The sequence below is a fragment of the Chiloscyllium punctatum genome, chromosome 1 (assembly GCF_047496795.1).
Source record: "Chiloscyllium punctatum isolate Juve2018m chromosome 1, sChiPun1.3, whole genome shotgun sequence".
In the NCBI taxonomy this organism is placed as follows: domain Eukaryota; kingdom Metazoa; phylum Chordata; class Chondrichthyes; order Orectolobiformes; family Hemiscylliidae; genus Chiloscyllium; species Chiloscyllium punctatum.
In genome coordinates, this window is record NC_092739.1 from 154,331,943 (window position 1) to 154,351,282 (window position 19,340).

Sequence of the window (19,340 nt, forward strand, 5' to 3'; positions counted from 1 at the left end):
CCAACATTGGATCGTCTCATTTGTTCAATGTTGGCTGTTTCTGCCTTTGTTGTTTCCAGTGCTTAGATTGAGGCCAGGTAGTTGTTCAATGTTGGCAAAACAATAAATTCAAACTCAATTGGATTTAGTATCCTGGGGCATCATTTAAACTGGTTAAATTCGAATTGTTGTCATAAGATAATTGAGCTGGTTGATCTATTTCACAGCCAAATGTTACATATTTTCAAATTTCCAATACACTCCGAGACTGCTATCTTGTCATATCACAGGTGGTTGTAAGCTCTCAGTGCAGAACAACATTCACTTTCTCTTAAAGATACAGTACACACCTTCAACTTCAATATTAACATTTGAGAGGTATTATGATCTGCAGGGGTGTGGAAGTGAGAGTAATAAGTCTGTTATGTTTAAGTGATCTGTCAACCAGTGTGGTGAATCTTTAGTTGAAGAAAAAAAAAAGACATATTAGAAGTGGTATTGTGATATTTGTTTTGAGGTTTTCTTATTTTCATCATTATTTTCTCTGATAAGGTTGAAGATGCTGAGGTGAAACTTTCTGAAGAAGCACAACGAACAATAAAGGTGGGTGAAAACTGGAATTTTTTTTTAAAATTAAGATTTATGTTCTTCATAACTTATAATAAATTTTCCCCATGTCAGTGCTTAATTTGTTGCTGGGAGAAATGCTCTGGGAGTTCAAATTTATGCATAGAACATGAATAAGAGAGGGAAATTTTGAGATAGTATGATCTGATTGGGTAGCTATAGTTCCAGATCTGCATATTGGTTTTGAAATATTACATGGCTTTACCAGTGCACATTCAGTATTTTACAGTTTATAAGTTTGAAACTGTGCTTCAGTGGCCAATGTGTGTCAGAAAATATCTGAATAAATTTATTTGGTTTGTCCAATGTTATAATATTTTAAAATATCGTTTTATTGTCTTGTAAAACCTTTCCCTGTACTTGAGTGGGAATGTGGCCTCTTCTGGCGCCATCGCAGATACAAAATTATCGAGGTTTAAATCTTAGGTACAAAAAGAGAAATGAGAAACAAAAGTAGTTCATTATTTTAGTGATTTATAGCATAAGTTAGAAATAAGACATAGTTAAAAGGATAGACCATTGCAGTCAGATAAACATTTACATTGTAGTAGCTCAGCGCAAGAGACTTTCACATGTGGTCTGACCATGAGTCATGTAAGTCCATGTTAGTGTTGTGCAAATTAGATTGAAAGGTGTGTGATCTTTTACGTTTTCATTACCAGGTAAGACAGTTTTGAATGCCAAGTAATTTATTTAATAATTACATGATTGTGCCAATTGTTTCATCTTGTTTATTCTCATTTTCTGATTAGTTATTCATAAGTTCGACAGAATTTCTTTCCCCAGAACCTGTCCTTTCCAGTGACATTTGTCCAGTGAAATAGTAATGTTAATTAAATGTATTACTAATAAATTGCCCTATTCTATTCCCTCAAAATCAGTTACCACACCAATTCCTTGTCCAGATCAGCATTAACCACTTAAAGAAAATGTTTGCCATGGAATACACAATTCCAAATATATCCATGATCTAAGATTGTAAATAGTGACCATCTTTCCATAGTCCTTCTCTTTTTACATCATAATCTGAGGACATTCAAGCACTGTCCTTGAGGACATTCTTCCACTTCAAACATTCCAATATGGATTTGCATACCTGTCAGAGGTGGGTCATGTGGTGTTTGAAGAGGGAGATCTTTTAAGTGGTTTGGGGGAGGCAATGGCCTTCTGGTATTATCACTAGACTACTGATTCAGAATTTCCAGTAATGTTCTGGTAATGTGGATTTGAAACCCATCATGGCAGACTCTAATGATGGTCATAAAACCACATCAGTTGTTGGAAAAGTACATCTGAAAGACTAATGTCCCTCGGGGAAGGAAATCCACCATCCTTATCCAGTCTATCCTACATGTGACTCCAGACCTATAGCAATGTAGTGACTCTTAATGGTGTCTGAAATGGCCCTACAGCAATTCAGTTATATCAATTGCTACAAACTTTCAAAAATAAATGAAACTGGATGGACTGCTCATCCTCAATCTAAGCAGTGGAAATGACAAAGGCAGAAACAGCCCTGTCAACCCTGCAAGGGTCTCCTTAAGAACATTGAGTGACTAGTGCTGAAATTGGGAGAGTTGTCAGAGACTAGTCAACCAACAGCCTGATTATAGTCATACTCATGAAATCATACTCTATGGACAAAGTCTCAGGCAGCACTTTCTCTGAATATGACCCAGCAGAGGTGGCAGCACAGTGTCATAAAGACATAGAAATGTACACCATGGAACAGACCCTTTGGTCCAACCCGTCCATGCCGATCAGATAACCCAATCCACATCTAAGGCCACCTGCCAGCACTTGGCCCATATCCCTTCAAACCCTTCCTATTCATATACCCAAATGCCTTTTAAATGTTGCAATTATACCAGCCTCCACCACTTCCTCTGGCAGCTTATTCCATACACTTACCACCCTCTGTGTGAAAAAGTTGCCCCTTATGTCTCTCTTATATCTTTCCCCTCTCACCCTAAACCTATGCCCTTTAGTTCTGGACTCCCTAACCCCAGGGAAAAGACTTTGTCAATTTATCTTATTCATGCCCCTCATGATTTTGTAAACTGCTATAAGGTCACCCCTCAGCACCTCTCATTTATCTGAATTAACTCCATCTGCCACTTCTCAGCCCTTTGGCCCATCTGGTCAAGATCCTGTTGATATCTGAGGTAATCTTCTTCGCTGTCCAGCACACCTACAATTTGGGTGTCATCTGCAAACTTACTAACTGTGTACCTCTTATGCTTACATCCAAATCATTTATGTAAATGACAAAAATTAGAGGACCCAACACCAATCTTTGTGGCACTCCACTTGTCACAGGCCTCCAGTCTGAAAAGCAACCCTCCACCACCATCCTCTGTCTTCTGCATTTGAGCCAGTTCTGTATCCAAATGGCTAATTCTCCCTGTATTCCGTGAGATCTAACCTTGCTAACCAGTCTCCTATGGGGAACCTTGTCGAACACCTTACTGAAGTCCATATAGATCACATCTACTGCTCTGCCCTCCTCAGTCTTCTTTGTTACTTCATCAAAAAACTCAATGAAGTTTGTGAGACATGATTTCCTATGCTCAAAGCTATGTTGACTATCCTTATTCAGTCCTTGCCTTTCCAAGTACATGTACATCCTGTCCCTCCGGATTCCCTCCAACAACTTGCCCACCACCGATGTCAGGTGCACTGGTCTATAGTTTCCTGGCTTGTCCTTACCACTCTTCTTAAACTGTGGCACCACGTTAGCCAACCTCCAGTCTTCCCGCACCTCACCTGTGACTATCGATGATACAAATATCTCAGCAAGAGTCCCAGCAATCATTTCTCTAGCTTCCCACAAGAGTTCTAGGGTACACCTGATCAGGTCCTGGGGATTTATCCATTTTTATGCGTTTTGAGACATCCAGCACTTCCTCCTTTGTAATATGGACATTTTGCAAGGTGTCACCATCCCTTTCCCTACATTCTATAGCTTCCATGTCCTTTTTCACGGTAAATACTGATGTAACATACTTGTTTAATATCTCCCCCATTTTCTGCGGTTCCACACAAAGGCCGCCTTGCTGATCTTTGAGGGGCCCTATTCTGTCCCTAGTTACCCTTTTGTCCTTAATGTATTTGTAAAAACCCTTTGGATTCTCCTTAATTCTATTTGCCAAAGCTATCTCGTGTCCCCTTTTTGCCCTCCTGATTTCCTTCTTAAGTATACTCCTACTTCCTTTATACTCTTCTAAGGAGTCACTTGATCTATCCTGTCTATACCTGACATATGCTTCCTTCCTTTTCTTAACCAAACCCTCAATTTCTTTAGTCATCCAGCATTCCCTATACCTACCAGCCTTTCCTTTCACCCTAACAGGAATATGCTTCCTCTGGGTTCTCGTTATGTCATTCCTGCAGGCTTCCCATTTTCTAGCCATTCCTTTCCCTGCGAACATCAGCCCCCAATCGGCTTTTGAAAGTGTTATATAGTTGGGAGAGAGTTCTCCTGGGAGTCCTCAACATTGACTCTGGACACCATGAATTTCCATGGCATTAGGTCAAACGTGGATAAGGAAACCAATTACTGTCTTCCTAACTGATGAATCAATATTCTGTACTCTTCAATGTTGAACAACACTTGGATGAAGTATTAAGGGTGGCAAAAGCACAGTGTATTCTCAGTAGAAGGATTTCCTTGTCCACTATCAAGAGTGACTCAGTAGCAACACTACTGATCGAGCTGGTGTCATCCTGAAGGTCATAGCTTTAAGACTGGTTCTACAACAGATGGTGAGGGATCCAACGAGGGATAAACCTACTTGACCTCATCCTTACCTGTCTGTTGTAGATGCATCTGTCTGTGAAATTGACCACTTTTGGAGATGAAGTCTGCCTTCACATTGAGAATAACCTCCGTTGTGTTTGATTTGACTTATTATTGTCACATGTACCGAGATACAGTGCAAAATCTTTTTGGTTCTGTGTGCAGTACAGGTGCATCTTAGCATACAAAGTGCATTAGGGTAATAGAACAAGAGTGAAGAATACAATATGCATCTTTGCTGCAGCCGTTACAGAGTGAGATCCACATTAAATTTAAATGTTGTGTGGCACGATCACTGTGCCAAATGGGAAAGACTTCAAACAGATCTAGCAACTCAAGAACTGGGCATTTATGAGGCATTGAGGGTTATCAGCGACAGTAGAGTCATACTCCAATACAATTTCAACCTTGTGGCTCACTGTATCTCCCATTCACCCATTACCATCAGCCAAGTGATCAGTCTTGCTTCAGTAGAATGCAGAAGGGCACACCAGGAGCAGCACCAGGCATACCTAAAAATGAGCTGTCAACCTGGTGAAGTTATAAAACAGACTACATGCGTGCCAAACAAAAATGCGATAGAGACCACTAAGTGATCCCACAACCAATGGATCAGATCTAAACTCTGCAGTCCTGCCACATTCAGTTGTGAATGGAAATGGCCAGTTAAACTACTCCAGTATAAATATTCCATCCTCAACGATGGGAGAGACTAGCACATCAGTGCAAAGATATGCATTTGTGAATCATCAAGAAGCATTCACAACTATCTTTTTTGTCAGAAGTGCTGGTGAATAATCCATCTTGGCCTCCTCCAGAAAACCCCAGCATCACCGGGTGCCAGTTTTCAGCAAATTCAATTCACTGCTCGTGATATCAAGAAACAGTTGGAGGCACAGGACACTGCAATATTCTGCCAATCATACTCTTGTTCCCTTGCAGCCCCTAGTCAAGCTGTTCCGGTAAGGTTGCAATACTGGTGTGGATAATTTCTTAGGTATGTCCTGTATGCAAACGTAAAGATAAATCCAATCTGGCCAACTAATACCCCCTCAGTCTATACTTTATCATCAAAAAAGTGATGGAAAGTGTCATCAACAGTGCTATCAAGCAGCATTTGCTCAGCAACAATTAGTTTGGGTTCTGCCAGGTCTACTGAGCTCCTGACCCCATCACAGCCTTGGTTCAAACCTGGACAAAAGAATGAATTTTTTTTGGTCCACTGTGTACGGAAGGGTTTCCTGACACAGTATGTTGAAGGGCCGACAAGAGGGGAGGCCACACTGGATCTGGTGCTTGGTAATGAACCCGACCAGGTATTTGATTTAGTTGTAGGTGAGCACTTTGGAGAGAGTGACCATAATTCAGTTACGTTTAGTTTAGCGATGGAAAGGGATAGGTGCATGCTGCAGGTCAAGAGTTATCGATGGGGCAAGGGCAATTATAATGTGATGAGGCAAGAATTAGGATGCATAGAATGGGGTAGCAAAATGCAGGGGATGCAGACAATGGAAATGTGGAGCTGGTTTAAGGGACAGATACTGCATGTCCTTGATAGGTATGTCCCTGTCAGGCAGGGAGGAAGTGATAAGGTAAGGGAACCGTGGTTTATAACAGAAATTGCCTCTCTTGTTACAAAGAAGAAGGAGGCTTATGTATTGGTGAGGCAAGATGGTTCAGTTGAGGTGATGGAGAGTTACAGATCAGCTAGGAAGCATTTAATGAGAGAGTTGAGAAGAGCAGAGGACACAAGCAGTCTTTAGCAAATAAAATAAAGGAGAACCCTAAAGCTTTCTCTTGGTATGTGAGGAATAAAAGGATGATTAGGGTAGGAATAGGGCCAATCAAAGACAGAAGTGGGAAGTTGAGTGTGGACCCTTTGGAGATTGGAGAGATGCTAAACAAACATTTCTAATCGGTGTTCACTCAGGAAAAGGAGAATATTGTAGAGAAGAAGAATGAGGTACGAGATATTAGACTAGAAAGGATCAAGGTTAGTTACAAACAGGTGTTCTCAATTCTAGAAGGAGTGAAAGTAGGGACTTATGAGATTTATCCGAGGATTCTCTGGGAAGCTAGGGAGGTGACAGCAGAGCCTTTGGCTTTGATATTTGAGTTGTCATTGTCTATAGTTTTGGTACCAGAGGACTGGAGGATTGCAAATGTTGTGCCCTTGTTCAAGAAGGGCAATAGAAATGACTCAGGTAATTATAGACCAGTGAGCCTTACTTCTGTTGTAGGAAAGGTTTTGGAAAGGATTATAAGAGACAAGATTTATAATCATCCAGCAACAATTTGATTTCAGATAGTCAACATGGTTTCGTCAAGGGCAGGTCATGTCTCACAAACCTCATTGAGTTTTTGAGAAGGTTACCAAGCATGTAGATGAGGGTAGGGCAGTAAAGCCTTAGATAAGGTTCCACATGGTAGGCTGTTGGAGAAAATGCAGAGGCATGGAATTGAGGGCGATTTAGCAGTGTGGATTAGAAACTGGCTTTCTGAAAGAAGGCAGCGAGTGGTTGATGGAAAATATTCAGCCTGGAGTCCGGTTACTAGTGGTGTGCCACAAGGATTTGTTTTGGGACCACTGCTGTTTGTCATTTTTATAAATGACTTCAACGCAGATGTAGGTGGATGGATTAGTAAACTTGCAGATGACACTAAAGTCGGTGGAATAGTGGACAGTGTGGAAGAATGTTACAAGTTGCAGGGGAACTTGGATAAACTGCAGAATTGGACTGAGAGGTGGCAAATGGAGTTCAATGCAGCTAAATGTGAGGTGATGCACTTTGGGAAGAATGAGTCAATGGAAAGATTCTTGGTAGTCTGGATGTGCAGAGGGATCTTGGAGTCCATGTACATAGATCCCTGAAAGTTGCCACCAAGATGGATAGTGCTGTTAAGAAGGCATACGGTATGTTAGGTTTCATTGGCAGAGGGATTGAGTTCTGGAGCCGCAATATCATGCTGCAACTATACAAAATGCCGATGCGGCCACACTTGGAATATTGTGTACAGTTCTAGACCCTGAATTTCAGGAAGGATGTGAAAGCATTGGAAAAGATGCAGAGGAGATTTACCAGGATGTTGCCTGGTCTGGAGGGAAGGTCTTAATGAGGAAAGGCTGAGACACTTGGGTCTGTTGTCATTGGATGAGGAAGGCTAAGAGGGGATCTGATAGAGACATGCAAGATGATCAGAGGATTAGACAGAGTAAACAGTGAAAGTCTTTTTCCTAAGATGATGACTTCAGCATGTATGAGAGGGCATAACTATAAATTGAGGGGTGATAGATTTAAGACAGATGTCAGAGGCAGGCTCTTTACACAGAGTGTGGTCAGGGCGTGGAGTGCCCTGTCTGCTAATGTAGTCAACTCAGCCACATTAGGGAGATTTGAACAATCCTTGGATAAGCACATGGATGATTTTGGGATAATGTAGGGGGACGAGCTGAGATTAGTTCACAGGTCGGCATAACATCGAGGGCTGAAGGGCCTGTTGTGCGTTGTATTCTGTGTTCTCTTTCCACAGGTTAGGTGAGGGCAACTATCCTTGACATCAAGGCTGCATTTGACTGAGGAGTCTAAGCAAAACTAGAATCAGTGGGATTCATAGGGAAGCCTGGCATACAGGAAGATGGTTGTAGTTGTTGAAAGTCAGAGCTGAAAATGTGTTGCTGGAAAAGCGCAGCAGGTCAGGCAGCATCCAAGGAACAGGAGAATCAACGTTTCGGGCATAAGCCCTTCTCCTGAAGAAAGGCTTATGCCCGAAACGTCAATTCCCCTGTTCCTTGGATGCTGCCAGACCTGCGCTTTTCCAGCAACACATTTTCAGCTCTGATCTCTAGCATCTGCAGTCCTCACTTTCTCCTCCGTTGTTGAAAGTCAGTCAACTCAGCTCCAAGATATCTCTGCAGGAGTTCCTCAGGCTGAGGTCCGAGACCTAACTATCTTGAGGTGCTTCATCAGGATCGTCTCTCCATCATAAGTTGCTCTGTTCATTTTCTGGAATCTGTCCTGTCTGTCTCTGTCCCCTTCAGCCCACAGAATGTCTCGTGTTCTTTAAGGTTTCCACTGTATTTTGCCAACACTTGGGAGTCTGCAGGTCTTTAGTGTCTGGCTGTGATCTTGCATTGACGTTCTGGCCTCCATCTAGTGGTAGAAGTTGGTCTGTGCAGGTATTTCTCGATTTCAGTTGCAACTGCACCAACCAGCATGTGCCACGAGATGGTGCATGATTAATTTAGTTGAGTACAAATACTTTAGAAATAAAGTTTCAAAACATGGAAATACAATAAATGTTTTATTATAAAGGCTATTTTAGTCATTAAAGTAGATTTTAAGAAATGTATACCATTTCATCCAAGGTCCTGAAATATCTAAATTTATTGTCTATTGGATCAAATCATATTTGTTTAGTGATTTTTATTTTCCTTCCATTATGCTATTTAAAACCAGTTTCTTTTACATTTAATTGTGCAAGTTACTTCAGCTAAGAATACACAGCACTGCATGCATATAGTAGTGTTTCAACCCATACGTTGCTTTTTTTTTAAGGCAGGAAATGTCCATTTTGAATCTTGATTTTAAGGAACATGTTTGCAAATTTGTGTGAGTGCATATGCTGCCCTTGCTGTATGTGCCTGTTTAAACCTACATACGTTATATAACTTATCATCTTTGTAGTGCATTTGAATGGAGTTACTTTGTCAATAATACTGTAGGTCTGACCTGTAGTTTTGAGATGAAACAAATGGTTTAAGAGAGTATTATAAAATTCTGTGGTTTTCTTTCAGGCTGAAGAAAGTTTTTTGGGAAATGTTCTTGCAAGTGGAGATTCTGTCTACCTTTGTTCTGGTAGTTCAGCATCCAGACCAGAAGAAGGTAACTTAATTCATCTATTGGATCATATTGTACTTGACTCATTGAATAGAATCATACCATGGCCATTCCATCTAACCTGCACATCTTTGGACTGTGGGAGGAAACTGGAGCACTTAGCTAAAACCCACAAGTACTGGATTAGTGGTGCTGGAGGAGCACAGCAGTTCAGGCAGCATCCAACGAGCAGCGAAATCGACGTTTTGGGCAAAAGCCCTTCATCAGGAATAAAGGCAGTGAGTCTGAAGCGTGGAGAGATAAGCTAGAGGAGGGTGGGGATGGGGAGAGAGTAGCATAGAGTACAATGGGTGAGTGGGGGAGGAGATGAAGGTGATAAGTCAAGGAGGAGAGAGTGGAGTGGATAGGTGGAAAAGAAGATAGGCAGGTCGGACAAGTCAAGGAGACAGTTACTGAGCTGGAAGTTTGAAACTAGGATGAGGTGGGGGAAGGGGAAATGAGGAAGCTGTTGAAGTCCACATTGATGCCCTGGGGTTGAAGTGTTCCGAGGCGGAAGATGAGGCGTTCTTCCTCCAGGCGTCTGGTGGTGAGGGAGCGGCGGTGAAGGAGGTCCAGGACCTCCATGTCCTCGGCGGAGTGGGAGGGGGAGTTGAAATGTTGGGCCACGGGGCGGTTTGGTTGATTGGTGCGGGTGTCTCGGAGATGTTCCCTAAAGCGCTCTGCTAGGAGGCGCCCAGTCTCCCCAATGTAGAGGAGACCACATCGGAAGCAACGGATACAATAAATGATATTAGTGGATGTGACCTGGGACCTCTGTTCTTTGTGATTTTGATAAGTGACTTGGATGAGGAAGTGGAAAGGTGGGTTAGTAAGTTTGATGATGAATGAAGGTTGGTGGCGTTGTGGATAGTGTGGAGGGCTGTTGTAGGTTGCAATGGGACATTGACAGGATGCAGAATTGGGCTGGAGTTTAACCTGGAAAAGTGTGAAATGATTCATTTTGGAAGGTAGAATTTGAATGCAGAATACAGGGTTAAAGGCTGGATTCTTGGCAGTGTGGAGGAACAGAGGGATCTTGGGGGTCCATGTCCATAGATCCCAAGTTGATAGGGTTGTTATGAAGGTTTATGGTGTTAGACTCATAGAAACCTTTCAGTGTGGAAACAGGCCATTTGGCCCAACTGTCTGAAGGGTAACCCACCTAAATTCATTCCCCTACCCTGTGACTCTCCATATGTCCCTGAACACCATGGGCAACCTTGCAAGGTCAGTTCAGCTAACTTGTATGTCTTTGGATTGTGGGAGGAAACCCACGCAAATATGGGTGAATGTGCAAACTCCACATAGACCGTTTCCCAAGGCTAGAATCGAACCCGGTTCCCTGACCCTGAGGCAACAGTGCTATTCACTGAGCCACCGTGCCACCCGTATGGTGTGTTGGCTTCCATTAGCAGGGGAATTGACTTTAAGAGCCGCGAGGTTATGCTGCAGCTCTATGGAGACCTGGTTAAACCCCATCATTTTAAACATCAAGTTTAGACCCAGAGCCGTCAAGCATTCCTCATATGTTAAGCTTTTCGTTCCTGGGATCATTCTCGTGAACCACCTCCAAATACACTCCAGGATTGGTACATCCATCCTAAAATGGGCCAAAAACACTGCACAGTACTCCATGTGAGAGCCTTCCAGGACCTCCGAAGTGCATTCCTGCTTTTATATTCAAGTCCTCTCAAAGTAAATGCCATCATTGCATTTACCTTCCCAACTACTGACTCAACCTGAAAGATATCCTTGAGAGAATCCTGAACCAGACTCCCAAGTCTCGATTTTTCTCCCCATTTAGAAAATAGTCTATGCCTCTCTTCTTCCTATCAAAGTGCATGACCCCACACTTTCCCACATTGTACTCCATCTGCCACTTCTTTGCCCACTCTTTTCTAACCTGTCCAAATCCTTCTGCAGTCTCCCCGCCTCCTTAATGCTACTTGTCCCTCTACCTGTCTTTGTATCTTTTGCAAACTTGGCCAGAATGCCCTCAGTTCATTCTTCCAGATTGTTGATGTACAAAGTGAAAAGTGTGGACCCATTGAGCCTTGCGGAACACCCTTTGTCACCGGCTACCATCCTGAGAAGGACCCTTTTATCCCTACTCTCGGCTTTCTGCTAGATAGCTAAGCTTCTATCCATGTTTGCACCTTGCCTGTAACATCATGGGCCCTTATCCTACTCAGTAGTCTCCAGTGTGGCACCTTGTCAAAGGCCTTCTTGAAGTCCAGATACATAACTTCCATTGGCTCTCATTGGTCTAACCTGCTAGTTACTTCCTCAAAGAATTCTAACAGATTTGTCAGGCATGACTCCCTCACTCACCCACCCACCCAACCATCCACCGACTTTACCACACTTCCAAGTATTCAGAAATCTGAACCTTCACAATGGATCCCAGGATCTTATCCACGACTGAGGTTAGGCTAATTGGTCTGTAATTTTTCCATCTTCTGCCTTACTCCTTTTTAAAACAGATGTCCCATTAGTGGTTTTCCAGTCCTGTAGGATCCTCTCTGATTCTAGCGATTCCAGAAAGATCACCACTAACTCCTTCACGATCTCTTCAGCTATCTCCCTTAGAACTATGGGGTGTAGTCCATCTGGTCCAGGTGATGTATCCATCTTCAGGCCATTCAGTTTGTCGAGCACCTTCTTAGTGATGGCCACTAGACTGTGCTCTGCCCCCTCACTCTCTCGATGTTTTGGGATATTACTCATGTCTTCCATCATGAAGACGAACACAAAGTAATGATTCAGTTCCTGAGCCATTTTCCAGTGGCCCAATGTTAACCTTTGCCTCATCCCACTGCGCTTTGCTATGTTATATGCTTTCTCTTTTGATTTTATGCTATTTCTGACTTCCCCAGTCAGCCATGGTTGCCTCATCCTCCTTATACCATGCTTCTTCTCCCTCGGGATGAATCACTGTTGTGTCTCCTGAATTACTCAGAGACTCCTGCCATTAGTCTTCCACTATCTTTCCTGCTGGGCTCCTCTCCCAGTCAGTTCTGTCCAGCTCCTCCCTCATGCCTCTGTAGTTGGCTTTATTTAGCTGTACTACTATTATATCTGATTCTATCTTCATCTTCTCCTTCTCTGATTGCAGGGTAAATTCAATCATCTTATGAACGCTGCCTCCTAAGGGTTCCTTCACCTTGAGCTCCCTTAACAAATCTCTCTCATTGCACAATACTAAATCCAGAATTCCCTGTTCCCTCGTGGGCTCCACCACAAACTGCTTCAAAAAACCATTTCGTAGACATTCCACAAATTCCTTTTCTTGCTGTCCAGTGCCAGCCTGATTTTCCAAGTTCACCTGAATATTGAAATCCCCCATCACTGCTGTAACTTTGCCTTTGCTACTCACCTTTTCTATCTCCTGATGTGTCTTGCACTCCAGCTCCTGACTAATGTTTGGAGACTTGTACATAACTCAGCTGTGGTTTTTGTTTTCACTTTGCATTCCTCAATTCTACCCACACAGATTCTACACCATCTGACCCTACTTCATTTCTTACTATTGATTTAATTTCATTTCTTCCTAATAAGGCATCGCCACCCCCTCTTCCCATCTGCCTATCTTTTCGATCACATCCCCTTGCAGCATCATCTCCGTGATGCCCACCATGTCCTATTTGACAAGTTCGATCTGCACCACAAGCTCATTTACTTTATTCCTTATACTGTGTGCATTCGGATATAATACCTTCAGTCCTGTATAAAACATCTCTCTTCTTATTGTCATTTGTTTGTCCAGTGTGCTTGACGTTTGATTGCTAACCTTCTCCATACGCTGTGTCCTACTTGTGTCTATGCTGGAGATTTTAATTATCTCCGGGCTCTGCTTTGCTCTTCCTGGAACAAAGACCTGATCTGTTCCCACCAACCACCACACCCGTCCACTTGGCCAAGCTCGTCCTCACCCTGAACGATTTTTCCTTTGGTAAGAGGGTTGGCCATGGGTACATGCGTGGGTCCGAGTGATACCTGTTTCTTCGTGGTGTATGTGGACCATTCCTTGTTCCAGTCTTATTTCATCCCTACACCACCAACTCCCCGCCGCCCCCCCCCAAACAACAACTTTTTCTCCGCAATATTGATTAAACTGGCCACTGAATCTACTGACTCCCACAAGCTGCCTGGACTATATGTCTTCGCACCCTGCTTCCAGTTTTTTAAAAAAAAAACTCCATTCTCCCAGTTTCTTTCGTCTCCAGCACGTGTTTCAATGAGGCCAGGTTCAACAAGGGAGCCTCCAAAATGCCCTCAACCAAGGATTCCCTAGCAATGTAGTCATCAGGATCAAACCCATCTCCCACATTTTGCCTTCATCCCCCGCTTTTCCCTCCTGCAACAGCAATAGGGTTCCCCTGAAACAGAAATGTTGGCCAGGGAACAGGGTGGTGCATTTAAGTGGCAGACAACGGGAAGTTAAGGGTAATTTTTGAGGGCAGAACATAGTATTCTGCAAAGCAGTAGCCCAGTCTACACTTCACTTCCCCAATGTAGAAGAAACCACGTTGTGAGCAGCAAATGCAGTGAACCAGATTGCGTAAAGTGTAGGTAAAGTGCTGCTTCATTTGGAAGGTATGTTTGGGATCTTGGATACTGAGGATAAAGGAGATAAATGAGCAGGTGTTACAACTTCAGCAAGGGAAGGTGCCATGGTGTTGTAGGTTGGTATTGGGAATGAAGGAGGCGTTGACCAGGGTGTCTCAGAGGGAATGGTCCCTGCAGGAGGCAGACAAGGGAGGGAAGTGTGTGTCTGGTGGTGGCATCTTGCTAGAGGTGGTGGGAAAAGTGGCTGTGATGTTCTGGATATGGATGCTGGTAGAATGTTAAGTAAGGACCCTATTTATAGGTTATAAATTCTGTGTCTTACAATCTTATACTCCACAACCACCTGATGAAGGAGCAGTGCTCTCAAAGCTAGTGCTTCCAAATAAACCTGTTGGACCATAACCTGGTGTTGTGAGATTTTTAACTTGGTACACCCTAGTCCAACACCAGCATCTCCAAATCAAGAGTTAGTTATTGTTAGCCACTAACAGCTATTTACTCTTCTCGCCAGATTGTTATCAAGTCATTTGTCTGTCTGGCTGTTCTTCTCTCTCTTTGGGCTCTAACCCCACATATCATTTACTCCTTACCCCTTCCTCCAACTCTACGCCCTATCTTCTGCAGATAAGCTGACATTTTCCTAGTTAGTTCTGTTTTTATTGTTGATCATCATTACACCAATGTTCAATCCAGGTTTATTGATTTGAATTTAAATACTAAGAACTGCCATGGTAGTTTTGAATCTATGTCTTACAGCATTACCTGGATCTGTGGATTACTGGTCCAGTAACTTGATCATTCTGATACTGTCTCCTTAAGTATCTCCTCTAGCCGTGCAATTTTCTGAGATCTATGATCTCTGCAAATACTGGATTTTGAGCATCTTCCAATTTTCATGACCCCATAGTTGGTACTTACTTCATCAGATCTTAAGATCTGCAATTTCCTATCTAATTTGCCTGCACATCTGCCTCTCTCGAATTCTTTAATATATTTTAGGAAACCATCAGTCCTAATATTCTTTTCTGTGGCTTAATAAAAATACTGTGAACTCTTAAATACCAAAAGGCTCCTAAGATCCATGGAAATGTATTTCTGAATGATTCATAATTTTAACAAGAAGTGGAGACAAATTACTCTACTCTACTTTTAACCAATTGTATATCTTTGATTCAAGGTAAACTGTTTATTTTGTCAGAAGGCATCTTATTTATTCATCCTCGCTCTGGCAGCATGACCATTCCGAAGAGCCACATGGCTGCATTGAAGTATTATGATGGGGTGAGTACCGTTATCAGCCATTTTAAAGAAAAGATGCCTTGCAGTCACATGCTGCATGAACCTTTTGGACTGATTGAATATTGCATCTGAAGTGCAATATACATATACACATGTCTATGCATACTTACGTCCAGGGGAAATGCGCAAGATAGTCATGTGGCTAATTCAGTTTTCAAGGAAAAATCTGTAAGGAAGAACTACTTCAGATAGCATTGTTGCAAAATAATTTTCTGTAATAAAGGTTCCTTGGAGTTTTAATCCGAATGAAAGATTAATATTTGTATAAGACAATCCACAAAATCTTAACTATTTGCATTCCCGAGTTTGATTTTCTTTTCATTTTCTTTTTTTTTTGCTTCAATTAAGAGTTTAAAGTTCAGTTATATTTTGTATTGTTAATCCACCTTTTTGGTAGCTTCAGAAAATGTCTATATTACAAAGAACTCCTTTATGTACATTGCTCATAATGTCAGTACCATTATAAAAGGCTTTTGTGACACATTTTGTAACATGGCAATGTAACATCCTTATTCAGAAAAGAAAGGGACAAAAAAGTAAACAACTATGCACTGGTTAACTTACCATGTATTCTTGGGAAATTGTTAATTGTAAAGGATGTAATAATAAAGCATTTAGAAACACAATCTATTCAAGCAGAGTCAGCACAACTTCCCTCTGGAATTGTGCCTTACAAATATATTAGAATTTTTCTTTGAAGAGGTAACAAGCAGGATAAATGGAGGGGAAGCAGTGAATGTAATGAATTTGGTTTTCAGTCAGTATTTGTTAAAAGTACCATGAGTGAGGGTCCTTGATAAGACAAGAGCCCATCATGTTGGGAATAGTAGATTAGCATGGTTAGAGGGTTGGTTGACAAACACAAGACAGACAGGAAAATAAATTACTGGAAAAATTCTCCAGGTTCTAGTAGCATCTGTGGAGAGAAGTCAATGTTTCACGTTTAGTGACCCTCTTCAGAACAGTGCTTCTGTGTCTTAGGATCGATATCTTCTGTTTTTAATATTCTTATTGGAATATGGCATCACTTGCAAGGCTGTAATTTGTTGCCCATCCTGATTACTCTCAAGTAATTAAGAATCAACCAAATTGTTGTCCCATTGGCCAGACGATGTAAATGGGATTTTAAAAATCATTGATCATTTGATCACCATTCTCTGCCATGGTGGGACTTAAACTCATATCAGCCTTCATCTTTTCATAAGCTTCTCCATTCCTGTTTCAGAGATATTAAGACTATAACATTCCACCAGGAATAGTCTTGGAACTATAATGGTATTGGAATATCAATGTACTTCTGTAGTTGGCCTGTATGCCTTTGACAAGTGATTGCCAGCAGTTTTGAGATGACATCGTAATAAAATATCACTCATAATGTTTCCATTAATTGGAGAGTTAATTCCAAAAATTTAAATCATAAATGTAAGCTTTCGTGAAAGCATTGAAGACTGAAGAACGAACTAACATAAGTATATAAAATTGAGAATTTTTCCCAATTTGGAAATGTCAAATATTAGGGAGCATAGACTTAAGGCCAGAGGGGAAAAGTTTAAAGGAGGTTTTTTTTAAGAGGGAGTGGGTGCCTGGAATGCGCTGCCAAGGAAGGTGGTAGAAGCAGGGATGTTAGCAACGTTTATAAGGCATTTAGACAGATATCTGAACAGGTATGGACTGTGTTCAGGCAGAAGGGATGCATTTAGATTGGCATCATGGTTGGCACAGATGTTGTGGGCCAAATGGCCTGTTCCTATGCTGTACTGTTCTAATAGGTACTTGCAAATAAATCTAAGTGAGGGGAACGGAGGAAGTTATTTACCCATAAGTAAGGATGTAGAAAACACTGCCACAACAATGGAATAGTTGAGGCAAACAGCATGGATGCATTGAAGTGGAAGCTTGATAAGCGCACAAGTGGAAAGCAGGCGAGACTGAGGAGTAAAATGAAATCGGGATGGGAGAGGACTCGGGTGGAGCATAATAAGAACGTAGAGCAGAATTACACCATGTAGCCAATTGATCCGCTCCATTGTTCGATCGGAACTGATTAGCCCCATTCTCCTCCCTTTTCCCTCAACTCTTGAACCTTTTGCCAAGCAAGAACCTATCTTTGTCAAAAATGCACCCAATGACTTGGCGTCTATAGCCGTCCCCACCTATGAGTTCCGATTCCATATCCCTTCTCGCTATTGATTTAATTTCATTCCTTTCTAACAAGGCAACCTGCCCATCTGCCTGTCCTGGTGATATATTCTTGGATATTTAGTTGCCAGCCCTGAGTCGCAGCTGTGTCTGTGATACCCACAATATCGTACTTGCCAATTTCAGTCTGCTCGACAAGCTCATTTATCTTTTTTTCTGAAATGAGACAGCATAAGTACAGTACTCAGTTCTGCATCAACTATCCTCCTCCTCCTCATTATTGTCCTCAGATGTTAGACTCGTGACACTTTCATACGCTGTCTTATTGTTCTGGAAAATTTTAATCTCTGCTGAGTCCTCCCCGGTCTTTAATTTTTTTTCCCTAATTTTCTGTGCAACTGAACCCACACCATCTCTACTTAGCATCAAGCACTGTCCACAGCCCAAGTTGTGCAATCCCAGTTTTCTCAATGGGTGGGAAAATGTCAGAAAATGTCTACCTTCCTGTTTTGAAAATGAAAATCTAGGCCGACATTTCTGCTTGATGCCTTTTCTACAGAACCTTAAAAAAAAATTATGATTAGAAAGCCTGGACTACTTACCTGTCCTCCAACAGGTTTTCTCTTTTTTTTTCCAGTTATTTATGCGACTCTTTATTGGATTTCCTATGACTATTAGAAACATCCAAAGTGTGGATTGAAAAAAACCAGTTAATCTACCATTGTGGTAGTTAATGCACAAGGATAAGAATTGAGAGGTCATAAATTGAAATTTTAGCTTGACTAATTGTAGCACAAGGAAAAATAACCAGAAAAGACTAGGATCATTGTTAAAATGTAGTTGTTCAGCTTTAGGGAGGAAAATATTTCTACTCTGATGGTTCTAGACTAATCATGATTGGATCTAAGTGCCCTGTGAAAAACGAACTGGAAGAAGTTTCACAGAGTTGTTTGGGTATAGACAGAGATGCTATTCAGCCCGTTGTGTCTGTGCTAACTCTGAGCATTTTATCTTTGCCAATCTCCAATCATTTTTCTGTAACTCTACACACTGTTTCAATTTAAATATTCATCCACTAACTTCTTGGAATGAATCTATTCAACAGACACTTCAAAGCAGATTATTCTAGACCTTGATTACTTGTTGTGTGAAAAAGCTTTTTCTCCCACATAGTCATACGAATGTACAACACAGCAACACACCCTTTGGTCCAACTCGCCCATGCCGACCGGATATACTAAACGCGTCTGGTCTCGTTTGCCAGCACTTGGCCCATATCCCTCTAAACCCTTCCTATTCATATACCCATTCAGATGCCTTTTAAAATGTTGTAATTGTACCAGCCTCCATCACTTCCTTTGGCAGCTCATTCTATATATGCACCACCTGCATAAAGGTCTGTTTTAACTGTATCCCCTCTCACCTAAACCTGTGCCCTCTTGTTCTGGACTCCCTATCCCAGGGAAAAGACCGTGTCTGTTTATCCTACCCATGCCCCTCATGATTTTATAAACCTCTATAAGGTCACCCTTAGCCTCCAGCACTCTAGGGAAAACAGCCCCAGCCTATTCAGCCTCTTCCTATCGTTCAAAACCTCCAACCCTGGCAACATCCTTGCAAATACCTCCTGCAAAAATGTTGACCTGTATTCCCAATTCCTCCACCTCTGCAGCATCTGCTCCCAGGAGGACCAGTTCCACCACAGAACACACCAGATGGCCTCTTTCTTTTAAAGACCATAACCTCCCCTCCCACGTGGTTGAGGATGCCCTCCAACATATCTCATCTATGTCCTGCACCTCCACCCTCGAACCCCACCCCTCCAACTGCAACAAGGACAGAGCCCCCCGGCCCTCACCTTCCACCCCACCAACCTCTGAATAAACTGCATCATCTGTCAACATTTCCGCCATCTCCAATCAGCCCCCACCACGAGGGATATATTTCCGTCCTCACCCCTATCTGCTTTCCATAAAGACTGTTCCCTCCAGGATTATCTGTGCTGTACATCTCGATAACAATATGCTCTAAGTTTACACCCCCCCCCCAAT

General features: G+C 42.1%; 1 protein-coding gene across 4 annotated transcripts in view; it reads left to right on the top strand.

Moving 5' to 3' along the window:
- dnaaf9 (dynein axonemal assembly factor 9) overlaps window positions 1-19,340 on the top strand; it is a 212,406-nt gene that overhangs the window by 104,141 nt on the left and 88,925 nt on the right. For 3 of the 4 annotated variants that reach the window (XM_072577220.1, XM_072577228.1, XM_072577245.1), the window contains 3 exons: window positions 532-582; window positions 9,201-9,288; window positions 15,029-15,132. In XM_072577220.1, coding sequence (XP_072433321.1) covers window positions 532-582; window positions 9,201-9,288; window positions 15,029-15,132 — 243 coding nt within the window. The remainder of the gene's footprint in view (window positions 1-531; window positions 583-9,200; window positions 9,289-15,028; window positions 15,133-19,340) is intronic. The other variant, XM_072577236.1, reaches the window with a different exon arrangement.